Source organism: Centroberyx affinis, unplaced genomic scaffold, assembly GCF_046629955.1.
Source record: "Centroberyx affinis isolate AG114_WGS23_722 - 3 ecotype Tasmania unplaced genomic scaffold, CSIRO-AGI_Caff_v1 ptg001004l_1, whole genome shotgun sequence".
In the NCBI taxonomy this organism is placed as follows: domain Eukaryota; kingdom Metazoa; phylum Chordata; class Actinopteri; order Beryciformes; family Berycidae; genus Centroberyx; species Centroberyx affinis.
In genome coordinates, this window is record NW_027279568.1 from 316,895 (window position 1) to 343,633 (window position 26,739).

The following is a 26,739-nucleotide window of genomic DNA, read 5'->3' on the forward strand; positions in this document are numbered from 1 at the left end:
CAGTGTCTGCAGTACTGTGACGTCTTTCTCCTTGGATTTTCTGTTAATGAAGTCTGAGTTTCTGTAGGTGGCGCTCTTTTCTTTGTCTGTTCAGCCAATGGCGCCTATCGCTGCTCATGCTAACTACCCAGTTCTTCTTCTGTTTATTCCAAACAAACAAAACGCATCACTTCCTGTGTGCCTGTTTCATGAACTGGCTATAGGTTGAATCACTATTGTGTTATATCAATCGGCAACAGAGAATAGTAAAACGCACATTTATTTATATGAAAATGTCATGGATTATTACTTTAAAGTCCGGTTTGTTTATCTTTCTAGACAGTTAACAGCCCTTGAGTCAATGCATCACTCGCATGTTAAGAGAAATCAAGCCCCTTATTTTCATGTGTCCAAGATCTAGGTTCTATCTAACGTATTTGACCATACCTCTTTCTTGCTCTCGGCATGGCGAGTAACAGACAGCCGGCAATTACCTCCAAGGGATAAAGACATCAACGTCATCCCTCTGAGGGACTGACAGCATAATGTTATGCGTGTCAAAACTTGGGAGACATAATTAATTGCAGCACTCCCGCAACTCACAAAGACTTGCAGAGCTTTACCAACACTTATGCCAATACTCACTGCCTCCGTTGTATCAAAACAGGGAGACAAATTGAGCCACCTGCACAAGTCTCCAAAGGTTGACAACTCATCTCACTTGCAAATTGCAAGCGTTTTACCCCCCGAAAAAAGCAGTCCGCAGAGGCTAGCTAGGTTCTCACCAGCCGCAGCTTGATAGGTCTTCATGCAGCTATGTGACACTTTGAAAACATTGGAGACATTCCATAATATTGGAGGCTGGAAAAAGAGCATGCAACGTCCTAATGGTGATAGTCCATATGGCCTCGGAGCGCAGTGTGGATCACACACTCTCCACTGTTTGGAGAAGTGCTTCACAATTATTTGCAGTGAACTTCTGTTTGAAAAATAAACCGTCGCTAGTGCGCTCACAGGCACGCTGTCGCCCCAGTGAAGGATTCTGAGCACTTGGGATGTTGGGATTCTGAAACACAACGTTTATTTACAAAGACTTTCACTTCGGATTTTTTAAGCCAAGCTTTTTATACGCCGGTGACAAGCACATACAATATATGAAGAGTTTCGTTCCAAACTCCAAAAAGAGGCATTCACCGGTTAAAAAAGTTGACACTACTCTTAGAAAATATTTTTTGGCATGAATGTAAAACACATTGTGGGTTACTGTTGAAGTTCTGAGTCATCTCGAGACATTTGCTTACAAAAAAGTATGTTTTAAGGATGGAATCATCTGCGTTTTTTAAATATTGTCCGATGAATTTCAGGTAGTAAAAATGTTACCAAAATGGATTTACATGGATCGACATGCATACAGTACATTCACATAGCAAATGGAGTTATCACAAGGAACTGCGCTGATGGGTAAGTTGTAATCACTGTATACCAGTCAGAAAGAAAGACATGCAAATTGTAGACGGAGAGAGAGAGAGGGAGAGAGAGAGGGAGAGAGAGAGAGACAGAGAGAGAGAGAGAGAGAGGGAGGCAAGGAGGGAGGGAATGATATTTGACTCCCCTTCAATAAAACTTATTACTTTGTGTTTTATGGTATTGTAATCCTCTCTATCAGCAATTTTGTAATAGCATAAACCATTATTTATCTCAGATTAATTTGATTAAAGACCTTTTAAATCTCGTCTGGTGTAGAATGCCCATGGAGCTTCTCTTTTTACAAGGAAGGAACACCAATGGATCTTTCCAGCCAATCACTTTTTGTAGATTAGAGGATTGTAATTAATTGGTCAATTGCCTAATTGTTCTGTGTCTTAATTAGGCACCGCAGAGAAATGAATGGCTTTGTTCAGTGACCCTCATTTACAGTAATGTGCTTGTCGCTGAGGTATGGTTTTATTATAGCATTCACACACAGTAACACAGCACACAGTAGTACGCAGTACAACTATATCTTGAACAGCTCACATGAATAAGAAAAAACAAATAATGGATCATGCTATTGATGCATAGGAGAAATCTTGGCATGAAGGATATAAATGAAATTACACCAGTTCCAACTTACAGTGAATCTAATGCATATGGTGAAACGACAGCACATTTGCAGTTTTTTCGTATTTACCCTTATTTAATCAGACAAGTTGAAAGACTGTTTTATTTGCAGAAAAGCTCGATGAAAATTATGTTGAAATATAGTTTTGATTACTAAAGTTACTTAGATAAAGTATTTTAAACCAGTTGTTCAAATGATCTACATCTGTGGTGTCAAATAATACAAAATCACAGGACAGCAAAAAATACCACTAATTACCAAACAGAAATTGTATTTAATGTGAATTTAAGTGCAGAGAATGTTCAATGAGTTGCTAATGACCCCACACTCTGACAGCTGCCTGCCATAAACCAGTCAAACCAAATAACACTATCTGGGTTCATCACAAGAAAAGTGCAAAGAATGTTAACTTTCCTTGCAATGTCCATCACTGCTAGTCTGGACCTAAAAATCCCAAACCAAACAACCCAATTTGGGTTCTTCACAAAAAAAGGAGCATTTTTAACTTTCTGTTGTATGTAAACTTGAAATAAATAAGGGTCTTTGTAACATCTGACTTACAATCTATGTCAGCCAAAAGCAGTTGGTAGTTACCTCAAAACGACAAAAATGACAAAACTTATAAACTACTGAAAACACTATCCAAATCTGAATTTAGTTGATCTACCACCAAGATACTGCAAAATATAGTTAAACAAAAAATATATATATCAGTTTAATGACATGCTGTTAGCTACAGTCTCCCCTGCACTGTCAGGTATGATCAAAATAAAGGATGCATTCTCCAGGTCTGTTGGGTTTGTACTGCTGGTTCCTGGCATTTCCTCTAATGTCTCTTCAGAAATAGGAATATTCCCATCACTGCTGCCATGGCAATTCTGAGGCAATTCCTCTATCCGCAAACTACAAGCGGTCACCCAGTGGCTTGAATGGTATGATGGTGATGACTTTAACCACATGCCTTCTGCATAACTACAGCAGATATTACTGCAATGGAGAATTTATGGGCGATTTAGTGATGACATCTGACTGTGTTTCCCACATGAAGTTGCAAGGGCAAAGGTCAGGGAAGTGGGCCTGTAACCAGCAGGTCGCTGGCTCGAATCCCTGGCCCGCCTGGGAAAGTCTGGCCCTGGAAAGTGAATGAGTAAAACTCTCCTCTCCCTCCCTCTCCTGTTGAAAACCAGCATGCTCAGCAAACCGCCCCGATAATGGTTATAAAAGGTAGTAAAGGTTAAAAAAGATCAATCAGAACCAGCTGTAGATTCACCCTATTTGCAATAAAATTCAAGTGACGAATTGAAATTCAAAAATGAAACACAAACTGTCTCCTAAACAGCAGTGAGCAGAGCTCTGTCCAGAGAAAGCTGGACTCACCAATGATGATCTTTTCCTCTCTCATCCCTTTGGTTTCCTTTGGTATAAAGCATCACAGACTGGTAAACATGAGCGTGCTGTGTGCAGTTTACTGACGTCATATTACATGATTTCTGGGTATTGAAGTTCCATTTTTTCAAAGAGTTTCCTCTCCGTGCCATTTGAAATCAAGAACATGCAAATAGGCCTAGTGCAGCTGTAACTCTATCAAAAGTAGCCCTTTGTTTATAAATCCTTTTCTTTTCCGGGTTGAATTCAGTATTTTTAAATCACGGTCGTTGTTGCTTGTGTTGGGATGACATCTAAACCAATGAAATTCAACTAAATTGAAGGCGGTGGCAGGAAAAACTGATGTCAATTTTCTGAAATGACTAGAATGCTGAGCCAACAACAACAGGCGGGCTGAATCCAGATTCACTTAAGTAACCGGTTAAAACCTTCTATTAGGACGCCGTGCTGTGATGTCATGTCCTGCTGGTTGTGCCCCCTGCTGTCAGCTGTCCTTTGCCATCATCTGCAAGATGACCAGAGAGTTGCAGCTCAACAAGGAGCTCTGTATGAGAGACCGTGAAGCCAGACACTCAAAGACATTGGCAGACTTCGCTGAGCTCGGCCCAAATATACAACACTCTCCCCTCAAACCTCGGCTTGTTTAGCTGCTGGCACCCGATGGCGTCAGTCCGCTGTATGCCAGCTGAGCTGAAGTGTGCCCACAGCATACACACTGTAGCATCACTACCAGCACTCGCGCCCTCACCTTGTCTACCTTGGCACTTTTTGAGTTTGATGGAAAAAATGGCGCATTGCAAACGACAAGTCAAGTGCCAGACAGCATATTTATACATCTTAATTAGCAATAATGAGGCCCGGTACCTGCCAACTATCTGATGCCAGTGGTTACTGTGTCGTGTTGACTAGACTGTATGTCTGTTGTTTGCCCGCTACTTACATGAGAATTGCACAAACAAAAAATCTGAAGGCATGCTCTGTGTCACTAAAACCGTTAGATTTGATAACAAACACGTAATGATGATGCATCTTGAACCGGAGATACTGTAACGCTCGAGAAGGAAAACGTCCTCGTCGCGTCCCTAAACAATAACTAAGTTTCAATCTAGCTAAGGGTAAAACCTGCAGGCTGCAACACGCCTCATATTTACACAGGATTATGAATGAGCTGGAGATGATTGTTAGTTGCTCTCACAGTTTGACGTCTGACAGATCGTTCATTTCAGAGGACCTGTCAGGACAAGGCGCGGCGCTGAGGAGCAACTCCCATGATGTTTCGTCTGAGATCCCTGTGATTTGAGTCCATGTTTGGATGCAAAAATGTTTAGATTTGCCAACAGTGATAAGTTGGAGCCCATGCAGAGCGAGACATTCTTTCTGAAGGTAATGGAAACAAGTTGCATGGCTTTTTTTTTTTTTACCGTGAAATAGGCTACAGCCATCCTTATGACATCTGGATTTATGGCCTGGTAATTCCCCTCTGGAGTAATTTGGCTGGTACATCTGCAGCTTAGCAGCATTCCAGCAGAGCTCTCCTGTGCTGTGAAGTCAGGAGATGACTGATTGATTGATTGTATTACTCTAGTTTTAGCATGGCTTTACTGAGCTATTGCGGTGAAGTTCTAATGTGATCTATCCACTGCAAACTACAACTGTGCTCGGCGTAAGCAGCGAGCGGCCCGCCTGCTGCTGAGTTAGCCTGCTGTGATCATCACAAATCATAGTTTAAAAGTGAACTCAGGCATAATAAACCACTGTAATAGCAAAACAAACACTAACTGACTGTTTTTTGGTCAGTGGGAACATTTAACCACATGCCACAAAGCATAAAAGATGAATACACTACATCCAATGCATGCTGTACATATGTTATGCAGTGTAGCATGCCCTACATCTGATAAAAAAAACGAATACAATTCAATAAAATGCTGTATGATAGAGTAGTATCTGCAGCATAACTTCCCAAGGTTTACTGGGTACTGTCAATCTTCTGTTTGATCCTGATTCTACCTAATTATTCATTGCTGATGATGGCAACATGAGATCATCAGTTACCTTCCAATTGGGTTTGACATGGAGTTTCTCGCTGCTTTCACACTACAGTAATCCCTCCACAAGCTCTTTGTGGTGCCAATTACAGGCTAAAAATGACTAAATGCAAACCTATGGTCTGCTGACAGCTCATGTTTCCTAGGTTTTAGGTGATAAGTCCTCGGCACGTGCCGGTCAGACAGTGATAATGAGGCCGGTCGCTCACCAGCCTGCTGCTGGGCCGCTAGCTTTCTGACACGTGTGGTCGTACGAGCTCAACCTGTTCCCCCATACCAACAAAATACCCTGCTCAAGGAGAACGACCGGTCCATCTGCTGAAATGTTACTCATAGAAGTAAAGTTATTGGTCTTAAAAATGTACTTAAGCAGAAGTCCTGTTATTTAAAAAACAACAAATTAACAACAGTTAAACTACTGTTTTAAAATAAATTTAAGTAAATTAGTATCTCTATTAAAATACAGGCTACTCAAAGTCAAGTAACTGTTAAAAGCAAGTAGCCTAGGTTACTGTTACTTTGCTGAAATTTTACTTGAGTAGAAGTACTGGTCTAAAATGTGCTTAGGCTAAGTAAAAATGAAAAAAAGTATCCTAGTAAAACTTAGAGTTGCTTTGAAAAAAAACCCCAACAGACATTGTTACGCCTATGAACTTTTCCCATATTGCACATTTTATAGACTATGTTTATAAGAATGAGATTCAGAAATATATCTGTGATTAAACAAAGCTGAAAATGCTTATCCCTACTATTCAACAACATTACCACATTGATGTTTTTTTTGCTGTTAGCTCTCCAACTAGTTAGCAAGGTTAGCAAACTAGCTAGACAACAACCAAGCTAACAACAAACAAAACAAATAATACTGTAGCTGGATTTTAACCACCTAAACTATCATGGATAAATTTGAGCATTTATTGTTAGTTAACAGTACCTCCACATGCTTGCAGGTTTGATGCAGATGTAGGCCTAATTTACAACTGGCTCTCCATGCTTATGGAGAGCCTAGAAAAATTGTACTCTGTAAATGTAGTGAAGTACAAAACACAGCTAAGTAAAAGTCAAATTACTCACTTCAAAAACTACTCAAAAAAGTAGCCTACATAAAAAAGCTACTCAGTGACAGTAACAAGAGTAACCGTAATTTGTTACTTCCAGCCTTGTACACAGCTGACAATATTAATAGTATAGTATGGATATGAGGGGATGGTGGATCCACCTGCCATTCTCTGACCTCTGGTTGCTTCCCCACAATAAATGAGACTGAAACTCGAGCCTCTGGCCATTATCTGGACTTGAATGCTACAGGAATGAACTTCAATTCTTTAGCAAAGGAGCAATTATTGTTAAAGATATTTTGTCCTGTTTGTGACCAAAGCTGAAATTGTGTGATGGGACAACAAATAAATGATTGGAAAATAAATATGGAAAAACTTTGCAAAACCTTATTTTGCCACTTTGCTGTTTTTTGCTGTGTAAAGATCAAAGTGAATCAATGAGCGTTGAACATGAGTACAGAGTTAGAAGGGTTTCACAATGCTTTGGTGTTATTGATATTTTTTTTCTATGTATTTTTTCTATGTATAATCTGAGCTTTTGGTACAAGGACAACTGAAGGTTTATTTTCATTTGTAATATTAGTAAAAACAGGATTAAAATAGACCTGTATTTGAAGTTGTTATGTGTTAAAACCTATTTTCTATCTACAGGTCAGACTAAAATAATTTCTGTACACACACATATATCAAGCTTTTTGTTGCCAAGTGAATTCTGTATCTTTCACCCTCGTTTGCTGCGATAGTTTCCAGTGTTGACAGATTGTCTCTTTCTGCTGGTTGTCATCTGGCTTTGTTCACCTGATACCAGACGCGTGGCAGCTATCAGAGGGAGACAATAGACACACAATGCACAATGCGGGGATCTTCGGCACGTTTGACACCTGATTTATCTCAAGCACCTATTCAGATTAGCTAACTATCCGACAGAGAAGCCGGCGTTGGAGCGGCGGGTGGGGTCTGATCCTCCTGGGAGTCTGAGGGGTTAACCTTGACATCTGGCCCCCGATCAGCCAACAAGTTCAGGCCAGCTGCCCAAATAGGCCTGCTTTTTCCTCTAAAAACACCTCATCCATCTGGTAAATTTCTCCTCATATAAGTTTCTCCATGATCGCCGCAGGCACTTCCATTCACAGACGCGTGCGGGGTGACACTGATCCCGGCTGTGACGCCCATCCATTTTTAAAGGGGAGTGCAGGTGACCTGTGGGTGGCCCTCTGTGGCACGCCTGTCCACGCGCCCCGGCCTCCCCTGCCTACCCACACAATCTTGCATAACACGTTTGCTCGATATTTCCTCAAATTACAGCCATATGATATAATGAACAATGAACTAATGGGCTTTAATCTAAGGGAGGCGTTCAGGTGACGCGTGCCGCCGCCGTACAAAAGCTGGGATCTGTGAAACTCGATCTGCTGATGAATGTGTAAGGATGACAATGAGTATTCCAATTAGCTTATGAATACAACAGGTGACACCTACATAAAGCCCAATTACACACTTACTTGTGTTCAGTGTCTTTCAACACAGAATCTAACTTAACACACGAAGATAAAAAATTAATCAAGGAGGCATGCTGCTACTACTGTTGCCAATAATGTAGTTTAAGTCAGTAAATGCACCAGTTAACTCCCCATCACTTCTACTCAAGGATCCTAATGCACAATCCTTCAGTAATACTATAAATTTACTAAATGGTAAATCAACACACAACGCAGAAGAATAATTGTGTTTAAGTTTGGAGTTAATGGGCGAACATTCATCTAATCAGTCTTTAAAGTTGTGAATGATTGTGTTTATTCATAGTTCAGTCTTAAAATTCAAAGAAGTCTGTTCAGCACATTCACAGAATTATATATTATTATTATATACTTTATGGACCTGTCTGCATGTGAATGTTGCTGAATTCTTTAGATTTAAGTCCCCTGACACAAAGAGAAGTTTCACCTAATCCTTCCATCAACACCGGTGGTTGTTTATCATGGTCTCAGTGAACTGTAGCACTCAAGCATCGATTCAAGAAAGTGAACTGTGTTGTAAGTGTGCGGGTCTTCTCCTGGAGTCCTCGGTTCCCAGTGTTACGGCTCTTCCAGTCAGACTGCCGTGTGCGGTGCCAGCTGCCTGCGCTGTGAGACGCCAGCTCCTCAGGGACCAAGATTGAGGTGACAGGGGGAGAGGTCATGTTTTAACCTGCTACACGGAGGGGTGACGGGGAACACCGGCCCACCCACAAAAGCATCAGCCGGTAAACAACACAAGTGTTTCTCGTCCCAAAAGGGTTCACACACACTTCTCGCACACATAGGCAAATGAGAGTGGGGTTTTAACAAGCAACCTCGCTCCTCGGTTGTCAAACGATGCCACTTCTCCTTTTCGCCGGGAAGGCATGGGAATTTCCCAAGAACAAAAGGAGGAGACGCTCTGAGCAGGAGGAAAACAAAAGCCGGACACAAATCGGCACAATTAACAACCCTAATCACGGTTTAACTGCCAGTCAGATCAGAGTTTTGTTAATTGAGAATGGCTTTTAACTTATCTATAAGAATGATAGGACAGGTGTTAAAATAAGGGAACATACTGAGCTTAGCGATTCACTTTATGGAAGATTTGCATCAGATTTACACTACAACGCTTAATTAACTAGACCAGCTGCAAAATATAAAGGTATGTGTTGGTAAATTCTAATTTCATATGTGATCAATATGTCTTTACAGGCTTTTTGATCTTTTTGCCTCTGCAAACAACTGAACAAATAATACAACAGCAGTTTAACTTTTAATACCGTGAAATTTATTGAAAAGGACAATACAATTTGCTTGTGTCTTTCATACAACATCCAGTGGATCATTGGAATTTAATAATAATAATAATTAATGTAATGTTTGAAACAGTGGAAACAAACTGTACTGCCAGTGTGGAGAACAGGTGGACATTAAGAAATGCATCACCTGTTAACATCAGCATTTTACATACAGTCACCAATGTCCAGCATTACATTGTTCCCATAATCATAATGTATACGATCATCTAGACCCCAATTTGTTTCCAGAATTACAACCATAAAAAAGTCAAACCCATCCACTCTTGTCCCCTAACGTCCAGCTTTAACACTCTTGCATATCACCCACTGTGGAAAAAAAAAAAAAAAAAAACTCCACTGCCTTCCTCTTCTTCGGAAGCTACACTTAACAAAATTACACACTGTACAATCATGAGTTTGATCTAATACATTAGCAACTGTGGCATTACAGTCAAATGAAACACAAATTCGGATTTCTAGATCAAGAAAATGCAGTGTCATTTGGTAAATATAAAATTGCATATAATCGTAGCACGAGAAATGATTGACATGCAGAAATGACAGGAATCCAAAAGCACCCAAACAAAGATTTACTTACAGTGTGGAACAATCTTGCTCGGTATTTTACAAGGCCTGTGACCGGAGTAATTGGGAGGGAAACCCAATACGCATTTACCACCGTCAGAAGTGAGAAGAAATGGAAGTAGGCCAAGGTCTCTCCCAGACAAAGTGTCTTACATGGAAGTAGAAATAAGTCACTTTAGGTCTCCAACATGTTGGGACGCTGAACTCAACTCGTTGTATTATATAGAATTGTGTCGGCCTCTGTGTGCCGGCCTCCATACAACTCTGTAAACTCAATGACGCTCTGTTAACTGGCGAGATCTTTTATAAACAGTCATCATTTCCTTCAAAACTGTGTGCCACATTACAAGCAACGTCAGGGGATTTAGCTGCAGCTTAAGTCTTAGTGTCTGGCAGCTGTAAGTGGCCCTATGGCAAGCAGCATCATATTATCAGCAGAAGACTTAAAGACTGCCAGAGGAGGATTGTGAGATCCGACTCGGGCTTTATGTCATCTTCGTCAAAAGGTTCAATGCCGGCTTCATCAACACGGTGAAATTCCCCATACGTTTGCACCGTTGTATGGAAACGGGTTGGACACTTATCAACAACACTCAAATAACATGTACCTCATGTGCAAAACTATTGAAAAAGCTAAACCTATGACAGAGGCCACGGCCAAATTTCACATTGCCTCCAACTATACTGAGTGCTTTGAATATCAAACACCACCACTTCTTGGATGAAAAATATTATGCAAAGAAAGGAATAAGAGTAATGATGAAATTTTTTTTTTTGCAATGTGACCTCCTGCACACTTTGTTGTGCTTAATTTAGATTTATTCCTCAACAAAAGTATCCAATTATATCAAAGTATAAAGGAAATTTAGAAGTCAAAAACAAAATGACAGGAAAAAATAATTAATTTGAACTTTTCACCCTCATTTTATATTTGAACTGACTAACCTCGGGGTTCACAATGTGTTCAACATTTCATATCATGTGTTTCTCAGGCCTTATCTTTAGGCTGTTGTTTTAATTCCCTCCTTCAAGTAAAGTAGATGCTGCATCCTTTCAGTACATGGGATTTTAGGGCAAAATGTGAACATGAGAATGTAAACCAACTATTCCACCACTGTGCCTTAGTATCATGAAGCAGAACCACTTTACACACTAAAATCTCATTGAGACATACTGAAAAAAAAACTATATTTGCTTTGCTAATGAGAGAAATAAATTTGTCAACAATCCATAGCTACAACATAAAGAAAAAGCCTGAGTCACATTATTAAATGACACTCTCAATTTAGCGCAAATTAAATGTGGGTGGCCTGATTTTCTTTTGTCATTTTCCACTTTTATCTTGATTTCTACCATTTCCTTTTAACTTAAATACAGTTCAGTACTTTGGCTGAATCTCAGACAGAATAAATCCCCAATAAACACATTTTCACTCATTTTATAAACACAACAAAATGTGCAAAAACATCAAGAGAGGTGAAGTGACTTTCCAAAGTGACTATATGTAAAATGGAAGTTTTAAAAGAGCTTGGCATGATCCATGACCAACTGTCTAACTGCTGGTACAGACTAGTTAAAGCAGTTGGTAATGGATATAACAAGATGATAGAGGATATAGAGAGTTTACACTTCAAATATAGGAAGGCAATCTGTGATAAATAAAAAAGAGTTTTTACATAATCTGAACCATATTCTTATCCACATTATCCTCTTAATTCATACCATATTATACTCCTGATTACTCCTTTTAAAACTGATTCAACAAACCTTTTGCTATTCCAAAAAAAATTTGTCAGAACACAAAGCCCATCAGATATGAAGGAATTTACTGTAAAAGGAAGTCATGTCACGTCAAAGCACATGGACATGACTGTATGTATATATGTATGAACAATAACTGCATGTCCATGATAAGTTACTTGAATCATGTCTGACAATACAGAATGGAGGGGGGAAATCACCCAAATGAAATGACCTCTTTGGATACACTAAATACTTTAAAGGCAAGCGAGGTTTGATGGCCTTGTTAGTGTACATTGTTATACATTAAAAGAATGATGCATTTCAAAGCCAACCAAAATACATTCAGTTGCGGGAGATTTTGGCTCTGAAAAATAAAGTCCAAAAGGAGATCAGGTACCTTCAGACGAAATAACTCCTCTCTCAGCAGCAGGAAAGAAAAAAAAAGAAAAATGAAACTTGACAAGTGTTTTTGACTTTTTAAATCTCACAGATACAGTGTAGCACTTTGCCTCATCTGTGATTTGGTATCATACAGTGTAAAGGTCAAATATCTGAAGACTTGTGAGTCTGGACTGAAAGCAATTTACAAATCAGAGGATGACGTGAATAAAATACCAGCAAGAGGACAAGGTAGAGATTATCTGATGAAGTTTGATATATACATCGCTAACCATGGTGTACAGTAAAAGACAGCATATGCCAATGCAAAGCGTGGTTTTAACACTGCACATGATATTGTTTTCCATCAAATAGGAAAAAAAACCTAAGTAAAAATGTAAACCTTTACATCAGTAACTTTATCATTGTACTTGAATTTTAAGTAGTGCTTCTGTTTAACATCAGCCTTGTAGCTCACTTTACATTTCTTCGGTATAAACTGATAAATTAACAGATTAAAGGAGAGCTGTTTGTGATCAAAACAACATACTGTATGTTGTTATGACATTGGCATCATAGAATGAGGTGATACAAGGTGACACACAACAGTGAAATGAGGATAGTTAGCTTTTGATACAAGCTGACTAGGCTGTCAAACAGCTATGTGTGACACATAATGACATCAGTGGGCTGTTTAACTCAAAAGAATGACGTCAGTTCATATTAAAGTGATATCTCAGCTTGATAGAACATTTCATATCTTGTATAAATGTTAGAATTTCAACTTTTTGGATGAGGTTTCTAAAACGCAAGCGAGTAACAGCACTACAAATACCCAGGTCAGCCATTATTATTGGTTTACAAATGCTAAAGAGAAGAAAATGTTCTGCTAAAGTGAAATATCACTTTAATGAGCTTGTGACTACATTTTTCATTAAAAGGTAAATATATATTAATTACAATGTAAATTTAATATAATAAAACTTTCAGCATCAGTCCTTAATACATCATTACATTGCTGAGCAAATGAGCAAATCTAGATTGAGATTTGTTTTAGTACCAATTGTACAGTGTTAATACAGTAGAAAGAGGAGGGGGGGTGGGGGGTATTGTGATACAGTAGCCTCCTTACCACAGAGTACCTCATACATCAAAATAATATTGATATATAAATGGGCAGTGTAACATTTATAAATAAAGATCAAGCATATATGCAGCTAGGTACCGTAATACAATCTTCAGCCAACAACATATTTGAAGCGAGATCAAGGCCGGTCAATCTGCACTGAAGCCTGTAACAAAGAACTCCAAGCCAGTCTAATGAATTAGTTCACCGACGTGAGAGATGAGTTCAACTCGAGGATGTGATTCAAAATGTAAACAAGCACATCACCAGCGGAATATAAAGCAAGTTGCTTAAGTTATGATTATTGCACTTATTCAGTGTAAAACTATAATCACATAGCAAGTGACTGTGAGACCCTTGGTCCTAGAAACTTAAATGATAGTCGTCACAAATAAAAATAAAATAGAAACAAACGGCAATAACTTATGATAGGAATGTACAGCGACTTTGTTCAGTTTTTTTTTTTAAAACGCGTGACTCAATAAGTGAGACACAAACCAGACCACCGGACACCGCTCAGCGACTTCGTACTCTAACACTGTTTCAGCCTTTGTGAGAATACCTTTGAATCATTTGGGACGACAGGGTGGAGAGCAGAGAGACAGCAGAGAGCGTCCACATCTGCATCTGCAGCATGGGAGAGGCAGAGGAAGACGCTTGGGGAAGGCTGATACTGACTGGCTAAGTGTGTTCTGTAGTTTGGGTAGCAATTTTAAGACTTGTGCTTAAGTGTAAACACAGTAATTACAGTTCCATCTTATCAACCACTTGACCACTGACATCTTTCAGCAAACAACTGCTACGAGAGCATCTGGTAAACATGAATTTGGCTACATTCGCACTTTAAGAGTTTCTGGGCTGAATACAAGATGGCAGCTGGATTTGCAGCGGGCCTGTGTGAGTTCACGAGTGCATAACGATACACCTAAGCCAAAACTTTGTGAACAACATGAATTGCTTTGACTTGAATCAACTGATGAAATTCTCTCATCTTGTTTCGGTAGCTAAACCGAACAAATATCCATAAAAAGCATCTGATTTTAAGATGGCAATGAGGGCATGAGATTTCCACCAAGCAAAGAGTTGGCGCAACCCTCTGTGTTCAATTTCAGCCATCTGCAGAACCAACAAGCTAATCACCTATCTGAGTTCCCAAGGTAACACAATTAAACTGAGTGTGAAAGTTGTTCTAATGTTTTGCAAGATCACATGGCACACTCCTTCATTCATTTAATAATGAAAAAAATATTTACCAATGAACAATTTCATCCAGTGATGAAGTCTATCTAAAAAAAGAAAAACTGCAACTAAAAAGTAACTGAACATAAAAAGATGTCTATATAAAAACTACATCCATTGAACAAAACTGTTTCAAAGGTAAAGAAATAAAACAATCAGAAATTTGGCATTGATCAATCCCATTTGTTCCCACTTATTTTACCGCTATTTCTTACTGACATATGAGCTACCACTAAACCTTCATTATTAACTCTTCCTCCTGCTTTTCTTTGCACCCTACTTTTTAGAAATTTTACCCGCCTTCCTTTTTGGCTCATAGGGTGTCCGTAGAATGCTCGGCGTCTCCTCCATGACGCGCACAAGTAGGTTGTCGATGTAATCTTCCAGCTCCCTAATGTGGGCGTCTTTCTTTTTCACCACTTCTTTCTGCTTGATGAGTTCCTGCACGACTTCCTCAAAGGATAAGTTGCTATAGGCGGCCACACTCTCCTGGGTCGCCACCTAAAAATAAAAAAAATGCAAAACACAGTTAACTTCTCAATTCAACCTCACCAGATTTGGAGTTTAAATGCGTTTGCAGCGCCATATTGTTTACAGCCACTTTCTGTAAAAGTAAACAAAAATGGTTGAATGATCTTCCATGAAATGTCAGCATCTGATAATGAAGGCAAGAGTAAAAGGTTCACTTTGAGTTCGCTCACAATACAATAGAGAAAGCAGACTAATTAGATGTGTTGGCATAACGTGACATAAACTGTCATGTGTTTATCTTTTGTTCCCTGTTGCTAATCAAGGCTAATTGAGAGCCGCTGATAAGATGAGACCCTTCTCCAAGAGTTCAGCGCTGACATGTCACTGAATTTTATGGAAGATGTTGTGATCTATTAGTGTCTAACAGTGTTTGATAATAAATCATGGACAGTTTAACCACTCTAATGGGGCTTGACTTTAACACTACAAAAAGTAGACAACCTCTTGAAAAAGTTGTTCTCCTATTGCGTCACTTTCCAACATCTAAAAGAATAATCTCTCCTACTAGAAAGGGCAAAAACTCTGACCAGCCTGCCAGGTCTTTTGATAACAACAATAGAGATCCCCCCCCTCAAAAAAAACACACAAAAAAAATCACATTTTTGTTTCCAGGGGAAATGCCAGGCTGCATTTTCTAGAATTAAAGGTCAGGCTAATACCGAAATAAGGATGCAACCCAAGCCTTGGTTCGCTCTTTGGAGGACAATCTATTTGGACAGACCGGTGTGTTTCGGTACGTGCAGATCATATTGCGCGGGTACAAGAAGAGCTGTAATCGTTTTTAATGAGGGACCACTTTATCGCTTCAGTGCTGGGCATCCTCCCCCAAACGGATAGAGCAGCAAAGCCTTCACCCTGTTTAAAATACCACGCTTATCAGCTTCCACTCCCATGCACTATTCAAGCCTCTACTGCTGTGTAAAGACAATGCAGAGAGACCCGGAGTGGGACTGCTCACCAGGTATCTTATCGCCTCGAACAGTATATAGGCTACTGAGGGGATACAAACCAAAATGAAATATTTGCCACCAAGATTAAATGTCCGACGTTAAGGTGGGTTTCAAGAACGGAGCTGAGTAACCTATTCCCCACACACAACACAAAGGAATCTGACTGAGAGATACTGCTCTTAAGCCATGTGAGCAGGAATAAGAGAACTGACAGCCATAAGGAAGTGGATGCTGGTTTCACATATGAGCCATGTGTATGTGCACGCGTACACACACTAGCACTCGCCCACACACACACAGAGCATTGTAATCAAGAGCTGTAGTGGCTGGTGACAAAGGCCTGGAAATGACCATGAACTGGCAAAGTAATGATGACCATTTTTCTGCGATCAGTAGTGAGGAGAAGATAAGGCGCACACTTGGCATTCTCCAGTTGTCTCATTACAGTTTCTAATGAGCTCAGCTTTGAAAATCTAAAAGCTCAGTCCTTTGAAATCTCTCGCTGTCCTCCCCCCCCCCCCCCGTGTGTGGTTAATTAGGGCCTTGAAGCAGAGGAAATGGGAACTGCCATTTCTGCTAGGCACTGCGGCACACACAGGGGCACATGTGTGGCTACCGACAGCCCTCAACACCCACAAAGGAAAGGTGAGGAAAGCCATTATCAGCATTCTCCTTCTCATTTAGGCGTCACTTTAGCCACTGCTCATGCTGCTATCACGTAAATACCAATTTTGCAGCGTAATGGTCGGCAACTTTTAGGTTTTTGAAAAGGGAATTTTTTTAAATACAACATAAACTAAAAAGGGGAAAAAAGGTGAAGTGCAAATACTGTAGTGAATCATTAAAAGGAAAAGAAAAACATATGATGACAGTTTTATGCCTTTCCTCAACAAAATCCTCCAATTACAGAATCAGAGCAAAACTACCACTACGCCTGACCTTAGAGACCGAAATTTCACACCGCTTCAAATTATGATTGGATCGGAGATGATGACCGATGCTTGCGGCTTCTAATTAGTTGAATGGCACATCTGAATATTCCAAGGCCTCGGAGATCAACATCGCCAGCTGCAATGTCAAACGTGACTGAAAGTTCTCAATTAAAAGTCGGCACCGCACTATTCGCAGTACAACTACACACTCGCAACCGTTGGGGTCATTTTTTCCACTTTTTTATCTTAATCAGTGTCATCAGTATCACCCGACAAATCATCTGTTTTTAGAATGAGGGCCGTGCTTTCTTTCTTACATTTTTCTTGCCGTAGCCGTCTCTGGTCTTCCGGCCATAGGTGATATCTTCATTACCTGTGGGCTTTTTATCACTGCAAAACAATCAAATGGAAAGCAAGTCAATCATTCACTTGAAGGCATTAGATATACATAATAGTGTGTTTTCTTATGGTTGCGGGTATGATTACCAACAATTTATGAATACACAGGACCTGTTGAAACTAACCCTTGTGCTATTAAACAAGGGTGAGCACTTACATAGAAGCCTGGCTTGGATATTAGAGGAAAGGGTGGTGTGTGAAAGTTATTGTTTAGATCAAGGCATCGGATATGCATTGCGCCATGTTTTTCTATGGTTGTGAGTAGGTTCATCAACAAATATTATGGTTTGAACTACCGTCTTGTATTCATCTGCCACAATATAAATGACCACTGAGCTACTGTATAATAAAGGTGACAGTAAAGATGATGGACTACTGCCTACAGAGAGATAAGTGGTTAATTGGGTGGTCTATCTCTCCAGAAGATCTCATTACTATAGCTCAGAGGGCTCCGTTATCAAGCCCAGGCTCTCTAAAGAGCCACTAATGACACCTTCCATTCTGATAAACTACAACTTCGCCACAGTGCTCACCAACTAGGATACTTCTTTGTGCAGCACAGGAAACAGATAGAACTGGCTCGGCGGAAATGTTTGAACAACAATACTGGACAATAGACTGAGAGAGAAATCCATTAGCTACTAGATCCAATCAACCATGTATTCCAAACACCAGAATGCTGTAACTAACATCTTATAGATGAACAGGTTTTTTTTTCAGCATCACTGCAAGAGGCTAAAATTAAGGGATGGAAGAAAAGGATATTTCAAAGTAAAATATCATGTCCCTGTATCAAGTTAGTGATGTTGATTACTCACAAACTTTCTGCAAACTTAGTGCACAATGAGTTTTGTGTCAAAATATTAACTTAACTGACATTATTGAAACAAATTGACCATGAATGCCAAAGAAGACTCCAAGTCAAAAGCTGGCAGCCTTTTCCCTCATACCCTAATGTAAGATACAACTTAGATGAGTCGACACCAAAAAAATGTCAACTTTAACCCATGTTTGTGTTCAACCTAGTAGGGAGTACCTGGCTTTGTAGCCGGAGCTGAAGGGGTTGGTGTCTGCCTGCGAGTCACCGCTGAAGGGGTTGGGCGAGCGCAGGTCCCCGGAGCTTCCCGAGCGCCCCCCGTTGCTGGTCTTGCGGCCGTCCTTCTTTCCCGTCACACGTTCCAGTAGGCTGACCTTCTCCTTTTTCTCCTTCCGTTCCGCCCGGTCCCACAGCTGCCCCTGCTCCCCCTCGAACGGGTTGCGGTTGCGTGGGAGCGTGGCATACTTCTGCGGCAGGGTGTCACTGATATCAGTGAAAGGGTCACCGTGTGCCTCGCCGTCCTGGTAGCCTGGCACCTCGCTCTGGGAACGCCTGTGAGGGGCGCCTGTGAGGAGAAACCAAAAACATCACATGATGCTATGGAAAAAAGAGAATTACACATTTAAAAGGGACAATAATTAATATTTGTTCCGATTTATATTACGGTCAGGACAAAATAACCATAATATATCTGTGGAGGGTTGATAGGGTTGTTAATCAATACCAATAGCTCAACAATAAATCTGGCCAGGTACAGAGATTTCTGGCTTTCAAAACTCACTTTCTGGACCGTATTCTGTTTTAAAACACAATTTTTTGTTATTATTACTGTGTTGTGCATTGTAATGCATTACCTCTTCATTTGACGTTTGTTTGATCTCTGCTCTAATTATCTAGCTCACTCATCTTTATGGTGAAAATGTGACTATTGTTTGTGTCAATAACAGGCTACCGTAACTCAAGAGGACCAGAGAAGTCGGGGGGCCTCACCAGAGAATTTTGTCGGAGGAGACAAGTTTTGCCGCTGTTATTGCAATTCATACCGGTCGCCAATAGAGGTCAATAAAAGTCATAGATTACTTAATGGCCTTGTAACAACGCATTATGTAATAAAACCGCATTATGTAATAACTCGACAAAATGTAATACATTTTCACTTCATTATGTAATAACACCTGCATTTTGTAATAATCTGCCGCATTTTGTAATACACAGCCTGAACGCAATATGTAATACATTTCCCCGCATTTTGTAATAAATTATTACATATTGTGGTGGTTATTACAAAATGCGGGAGTAGTATGTAATAACCAACCAAAATGGATGTCTTCATTCACAGAAATCGTTATTTTATGCATTCTAGCATGAATCATACTGACTCAAAATTCATTTTAAAAAGATACTATTAGTTCAGTAGATTAGTAGTATCTTTCATTGGTGAAAACTACATTAAGTTCAGAGTCAACTATAACGCCGGTCTAATTCAATATTTGGGAAGTTTAATTTAGCTTAATTGTTAAAAATATAACGTGTACAGATGAAGACATCCATTTTGGTTGGTTATTACATAATGCACTGTATTATTACATTTTCATCATAAAAAAGTGCAACTCCCGCATTTTGTAATAACCACCACAATATGTAATAATTTATTACAAAATGTGGGGAAATTTATTACATATTGCGTTCAGGCTGTGTATTACAAAATGCGGCAGATTATTACAAAATGCGGCAGATTTTTACAGAATGCGGGTGTTATTACATAATGAAGTGGAAATTTATTACATTTTGTCGAGTTATTACATAATGCCTTGTTACAGATGTGACCTTTTAAAAGAAAAATATACCAACAGATAATGCGATTTCTACCACGTCGAGTGATTTCTTGGTTTCCTTCATTCATGGCCTTCAAATCCCAAAAGCCCTGACTCTCGATTCTTCTCACTGGACCTGAAAGGTGCACATGCTTAAGAACGACCTGGTCCCATGACAACGGACACCAGCAAGGTGCGCTGTGGCAATACACACCTGCCCTAAAGTGAGGAGCATCATTGCCAGTGAATACAGTTTCATTTAGCTTACCATAGTTAATCTAGAGATAGTATTTAGATAGTCTATAACATTACCTTTTCTGAGAATTCATGCCTAATTTACATGTTGTGCACCCCCACAGCAACATCAATCGTGAATACCAACATGGCCTTCTTTATGAGCACTTCAGAAAAAAAGTATCTTACCAACTCAAGAGATAGGGAAAGTAATATGGACTCTGAATGTTCCTTTTGATACATTTGGCTAATGAATTGCGGAGTGCTTACTCATCAGATTGTTTGATGTCCACCATGTGGGTTTCTGTTTTGGCCGGTTTCACCGCTGAGTCATACTGGGCATGTCAGGAGCCTGCCGCAGAAAGGCCCGTTTGAAAATGAGTGCAAACTCCCTTAAACAAACGCACCCAACGTAATGTAAAGAGCAGTGTATGACAACTACGGTTGATCTCAAAGGGCTACGACACTCTTCCATGCCACTCTGACTTTTTTTGATTTCTTAAACTCAGTGCCCTTATCAGTGTAACTAATATCTGGCTCAACCCAGAATGCAGGGGAGGATGGATGGGTCTCTCTCAGGTCAGGCAGGTTACAGTGTACAAAATATTTCATTCAGGCATTATAAGTATCAGGGGAAATTCCTACAATACATAATGTAATAGTCATATCCTCTGATGAAGCCAAAAACAAAATGACCAAAAATATAATTTTAAGTTAATTCTGTGTTCATTTTCACATTAATGGGGTACTAAGTAATGCATGACTTCTATCGACCTCTATTGGCAAGCAGTAGAAATTGCACCAACATCGACCCTCTCATCCCTCCCATCCCCTTGAGTTATGGAAGCCTGTAATTAACACAAACAGTGAAGTCACATTTTCACAATATAGACGAGTAAGCTAGCTAAGAGTGAAGAGGTAATATGTCACCATGCAAAATACTGTAATAATAATATTACTGCGTTGTGATTTGCTTTTTTAACTTGAGAACAAGAGTTTTCAGCCTTTGTAACTGAAATGTGTTGCAATACCGGTTGGATGCCCCTAGCAGCCTCACAGTATCTGTCTCAGCACCTGGTGAAGTAATCATTGAATCACTGGTATTGATCATCAACCTAGTTTTTTATTTATTATGGTCATTTTGAGCTAAGAGATGGTAAAAATCTAATCTAAAATCTACTTATATATATACATAAATAGCTTTAACAAATATATGATAATATATATATAATATAATATGATAAATACATAAAAATGATCCTAATATATATATGATGGTGTAATCATGCAGAAAGCTTTCATCCTCACCACTCTCTTCTATGGAGTTCATGGAGTCCAGTTTGGGGCGAAAGTGGGTTCCAATGAGGTCTGACATGGAATGGGCAGCGGAGAGCTTATGGGAACCAGCTAGTAGTGGTCTCTTGGCCTTGGCCTCGGGCTGAGATTGTGGTTCCGGGGCGAAGGACTGGCGGTTGGGCTCCGAGTCGCACATGGCAGAGCGAGGCAGGATGGCCGAAGACGTGTCAGAATAGCTGCTGTCGTGCTTGCGACCCTTCATCTTGTCCTTGAGCTTGGAGAAGGGCGAGCGGGGCTTGTCCTTCATGGAGAGGTCGAACATGCTGGCTGTCATGTTGTTCCTCATGAACTGGATGCTGACTTGGATGCGGCCTCGTTCTTTCCTCTTCTTCCCCGGCCTGGACTCCAAGGAGTACCAGCTGAAATGAGAGTGAGGGAAGCTTAGGCTCAGCGAATTGATGTAAAAAGAATAGGATTCATGAAAATCTTCTGAACGTCCAAAAGAATTTGTAGTGTTGATTAGACCCAATTCAACAGAACTGAGGAGGACAGGTATACATAGTCATAATGTGGTGAAAGGCCTTACAATATCGAACAATGTGACAAATGGAAAAAAATAGCCCACATTCTTTCTAATGTGCTCTACCTAGTTCTTTGTGGACACCATTGAAAAGGCTAATTTGAGCAGACTAATCCAAAAGCTACACACAAATGCACAGGCTTAAATCGTTTGAACTTTTTTTTGACACAAGTAAGAATACATTTTATTATTCAGAGGATAAACATTATTCCTTGCAAACGGAACGTAAGAAATAGCCTGCTGCTGAATAATATAGACCATTTCAGGCTGCTTTTGGGCTCCTATTTGTTTAACCTCTCTGCTTTTTCAACTGGAAGTAATGGGATTTATGCCTTCACTGTGAGCAAAATAAGGTGACATTTGCACAAATCTGGCCTTTGTTCAGAAATGCAATGACAAGCAATTGGAAAATTGCAAAGCCACATTACAGGACAAACCAGCAGTTCATAAATGCTAATGAGAATTGTCCTCGCTTCTACAGGCCTTGCAACAATGTCCTTTAGGAAACTTGTTCAAAATACTAGCTAGCATCAAGATTAATCAGCTTTCTACCAATGTCATCTGTCTTGCCACATCCCTCTGGAAAAAGGTAGTGATTGATGAATGGGCTATAGGCCTGGGCCTATACTTTGTCCTAAACTAGACCAATATATTGGTTTGCCAGTATTTCAGACCATATGACCCACCTCCAATATGATGCAGCCTGTTTATTTATCATTTATTGTATAAGTTTAACTGTTAATATTACACCGGCTTAGAATTGATTCTAAATCAACATTTTGATCAGATTCCACAGACTCCACTTCAACACAAGCATGCATGAATACATTTACTATAATTATTGTTATTATTATCCTGGATTACAAAAGAGAGTTGTAATGTCCCCTAAATGTCGGCACAAAATATGAGTTATCAATTCAATCCAATAAATGTTGGTATCAACCTTTGAAAACCCATAACGGTTGAACCCTATTCTAAACCATCTTGTGGCCCAAGAGCCATGTCATGAAAGGCCTTGCTGGGTCTAATTCCCATGCTGCGCGCCATCCTCAGTCTGATCAGCAGCCACAGCATGCTGCTGCAGCGGGGCCGGGGCTGTACTTCACGTGTGTGTCAAGGCCAAGATAAACCTCCCTCTGCTTGGAACCACAATCCTCCCACTCGGCCCCGGACCGCTGGGAAACTCCTCACAATCAACAAACACAGGTGTGCGATAATTATGGGCTGCCTACTCAGATATCAAGACGGACTTTCCTCCCCAATATGTCAGTTCAAAAACATTGTGGATGGGCTGCAGCGAACACAGACCCACTGTGGAGTGTGGATATAGTATCTAGGGCCTAAGCCTCATTGTCAGTATGCCTACGGTGTGGGACTAGGCCAACAAGCTACGTGGGGCATATCCATTACAGCGCCTCTACTGAAAACGTGCAGGGCCTGGAGGTGCATCGGCTCACGCAGCTAAAACAAATACAACCCATCCACACTGATTATGACATATTGTGATTCTCACCAACTGATGGACAAAAAGGAAGTGTGCTAATGTCTTTCCATGTTGAAATGTGCAGTGGGCTAATTAACCCCAGATTCAATCGGGTTATTCTGTTCCTGTTTGCTCAATGTATGCTTAAGCAACTGTATATGGGCGTGTCAGACTTGTAGGGTCAACGCCTCCAAAATGAACTGATACTACCACGTCATACTAGGGTGTTGGTGGTGTAGTTTGTACTCCATTCATTCATTCATTTTCTCTACATGCTTAATACTTTCATGGTCACAGGCATGTGGAGCCTATCCCAGCATGCATTGGGCAGAAGGCAGGGAGACACCCTAGACAGGTCGCCAGTCCAACACAGAGCTGACAGACAGACAGACAATCACTCATACTACCATTCACACCAATGGGCAATTTAGAGGCTCTAATCCACCTGGTTAGCATGTTTTTGGACTGTGGGAGGAAACCGGAGCACCCAGAGGAGACCCAGCAAAACACAGGAAGAACATACAAACTCCTACGAGTGACTAACAAGACATGTTTGGCCAGCTCCACCACTTTCGGTTAGGCCAACTGCTGCTGTCAGTGCTCAAGCCGAACACCATGTCCACATAATCTCACAACAATGTGGGCCATTTCATGGTTAAGCTTATTGTTTGTACTGTATCAAACGATAAAGGGCCAATAAGACGGAGAAACCCTAGTCTAATAATTTGTGGCCACTGACGATCGCTTGAAGAGTTTTGCCACTTCATCTGTGACAGAAGTTGTGTTACACAGTCTGGAACTGAGGAGAGAATCGGAGGGAATCTGGTGTCTCTGCTACACCAGTTCACCAACTGGGCTACACACAATTCAATTCCTACTCTTTGCATTATAATAAACCTGTATAAATTATCTATAAAAAGTATTTCTTCAACAAATCAAACAAGGGACATAAAAGAAAATGCAATGTTATTTCAAACAGCTGGTGTAAAAGAGTTAGTTCATCGATTTGAATCTAAACAGAATGCTGAACACAATGACACACTGTCATTAGGTCCAGAGATCAGCCTAATATGGCAGTAACACACATAACCAATGTGACAAATCACAACTAATATACTCCATACTGTTATTCACCTATGACTAACAGTTCTGCAAATATTTTCCACTTCCTCCTAAATGTCAGTTCCTCCATCAACAGCAACTAGATGCATGACTGAGCTGCACGATATTTCTGCACTACAGCAGCTCGTATCAGCTGCATTCAAACAGAACAAAATATGCATATTGTATGCCATTAGTCTCCTGTACTGAGGACTCTATCCTTCACATATTAATCAGAAAACAGTTATTCTTTAATGGGGGTTTCATGGGGATAGTATCATAAGGTAAAACTGAGGTATTGTGACAATGGTGCTTGAGACATAACCCACATTAGCAGAGTCAAACCATAATCTTGCTTATGCTCAAAACCCTTGTCAAAACCCTTGTGAAAACCCTTGTGAAACGCAGCCCAAACTGACTCCGAGGGAAGTAACAGCAATATGGACCTGGGATTACAACACTAATTTTATTCTGTGCCTTGATGGGAGAACTAGGATGTTGTTGTTGTGTGACACTTACTCAGTTTTCCTTCGCTCCTTGTTATCAAAGATTTCATTGAGGTTGATGGACCTCTGACCCAAGAACTTGTCCATCCCAACCAAGGAGCGGTGCATCACTACAAGGCAGAGCTCATATATTTCTGGGTTGCCCTCCAAAAGCAGACCAGGTAGTTCAAAGGAGGCTTCTTCTTTCCAGACAGGGTTGAGTGTTTTCTCTGCCACTGATGTCGAGTACTTTTCTTTGCCCAGCTGGATGATAGTGTAGGCATCATTGGTGCCATTTTTGCCCTTGGGCTGTAAACCAGTTGCTTGAAGAACAGTGGCTTGGACATGGGTCGGAAACCACTTTTGAGACTGCTCCGCCAGTGACATGGTCAGCTGTTTATTCATCGTTTAGCCATTCAAGTCGATTTGAATGTGAATTAGTCTTGTTAACTTTCTAGTACGTGGGATATACAAAAAGCAAGAAACATGATTCACTATGGTTCGGTGTCCATGTCTGTGTGTTGTATGCGCCTACAGTAGCAATCATCAAAAGCAATGACAGGTCTGACAAACTGAGCAAGCCTCATCTTCTATCAGATCACAGATGTCCAAGCCACTGGTGAGTCATCTGAAAGAGCACAAAAAGAAAAAAAGAGCATCATCACCCTTCCCAGCAGGACCATAACATGACTCATGCAAGTAAGGCAGTGTTGATATCCAGCCAGCTAGTAATTTAAGCTAGCTTTAGTAGCAGTCAGTGGTAGCAGCATTTAAGTCATGAAGCAAGCATCTTTCCACAGGTTTGTCATGACAGACTAAGCTACGTTAACTAAGCAGCTATTAAACTCGATATTTGAAGATTAAAAAGCAACTTTATAAAACACCAAGCAATACTGGATAAGGTTACATGAAGTAACAAATATTTTAGGCTGTAGGTAACGTTAGCTATGCGGCTAGCTACTTAGTTAGCAACCAAGTAAGTTAGCTCACACACACAAACACAGCATCACACACACACAGCTACTCACCTCGGTGTCATTTTCACCGATCCTAAGAAGTCATTCAGACCTTTAGCATGGCAAAGACTCGTTACACAAAGACATGTATGCGACGATATCTGAGCCAAAAGACAGCTAGTGGTTGCTGTTGTTGCTATCCATCCCTATCCACTGTCAACCAGCGGCCAGCGGCCAGCTTTACTTCCTGGTTTGACGTCACTTCCTCTCGCCTCGGTGAAAGTTCAAGCGCCGCCTCCACGCACGCACGCACGCACGCACACACATACAGTATACACACACATACTACTGCTGCAAGATATGGAAGCAACCTACATAATATCAATAAAAAGCAACTAAAGAAAGAAAGACAGAAAGACAGAAAGAAAGAATATAAAATACTCCACATGATAGCCTGTGATAGTGTGGAGTCAGTTATAGGTATAGTGTTAAGCTGTAATGATATAACATAATTCTTTTAGCTACCACACTCTCCAGCTGGATGTGTGTGTTTTGTGTGTGTGTGTGTGTGTGTTTTGTGTGTGTGTTTGCTATCCGTGTGTGTGTGTGTGTGTGTGTGTGTGTGTGTGTGTGTGTGTGCTGGGGGCTGCACTTTACTTGAGAGGTAAATCATACAAACATGGGAGCTGCTTTTGTCTCATGAGTGGGGACATGGAGGTGC

The 26,739-nt window shown here is 40.4% G+C and overlaps 1 protein-coding gene across 2 annotated transcripts; it reads right to left on the reverse strand.

The window, feature by feature from the left end:
• Positions 1-9,355: 9,355 nt before the first annotated feature.
• LOC139646843 (rab11 family-interacting protein 2) lies at positions 9,356-26,219 on the reverse strand. 2 transcript variants are annotated; one of them, XM_071522605.1, is made up of 6 exons: positions 26,091-26,219; positions 25,097-25,690; positions 21,426-21,832; positions 18,289-18,634; positions 17,171-17,243; positions 9,356-14,941 (listed from the first exon to the last, which is right to left on the reverse strand). In XM_071522605.1, the coding sequence occupies exons 2-6, from the start codon at positions 25,465-25,467 to the stop codon at positions 14,717-14,719; spliced, it is 1,422 nt and encodes a 473-aa protein (XP_071378706.1). In that variant the 5' UTR covers positions 25,468-25,690; positions 26,091-26,219; the 3' UTR covers positions 9,356-14,716. The 2 variants fall into 2 exon arrangements, with proteins under 2 accessions (XP_071378706.1, XP_071378707.1); XM_071522606.1 differs by lacking the exon at positions 17,171-17,243 and having other exon boundaries at positions 14,739-14,941.
• Between the last annotated feature and the right edge of the window lie 520 nt (positions 26,220-26,739).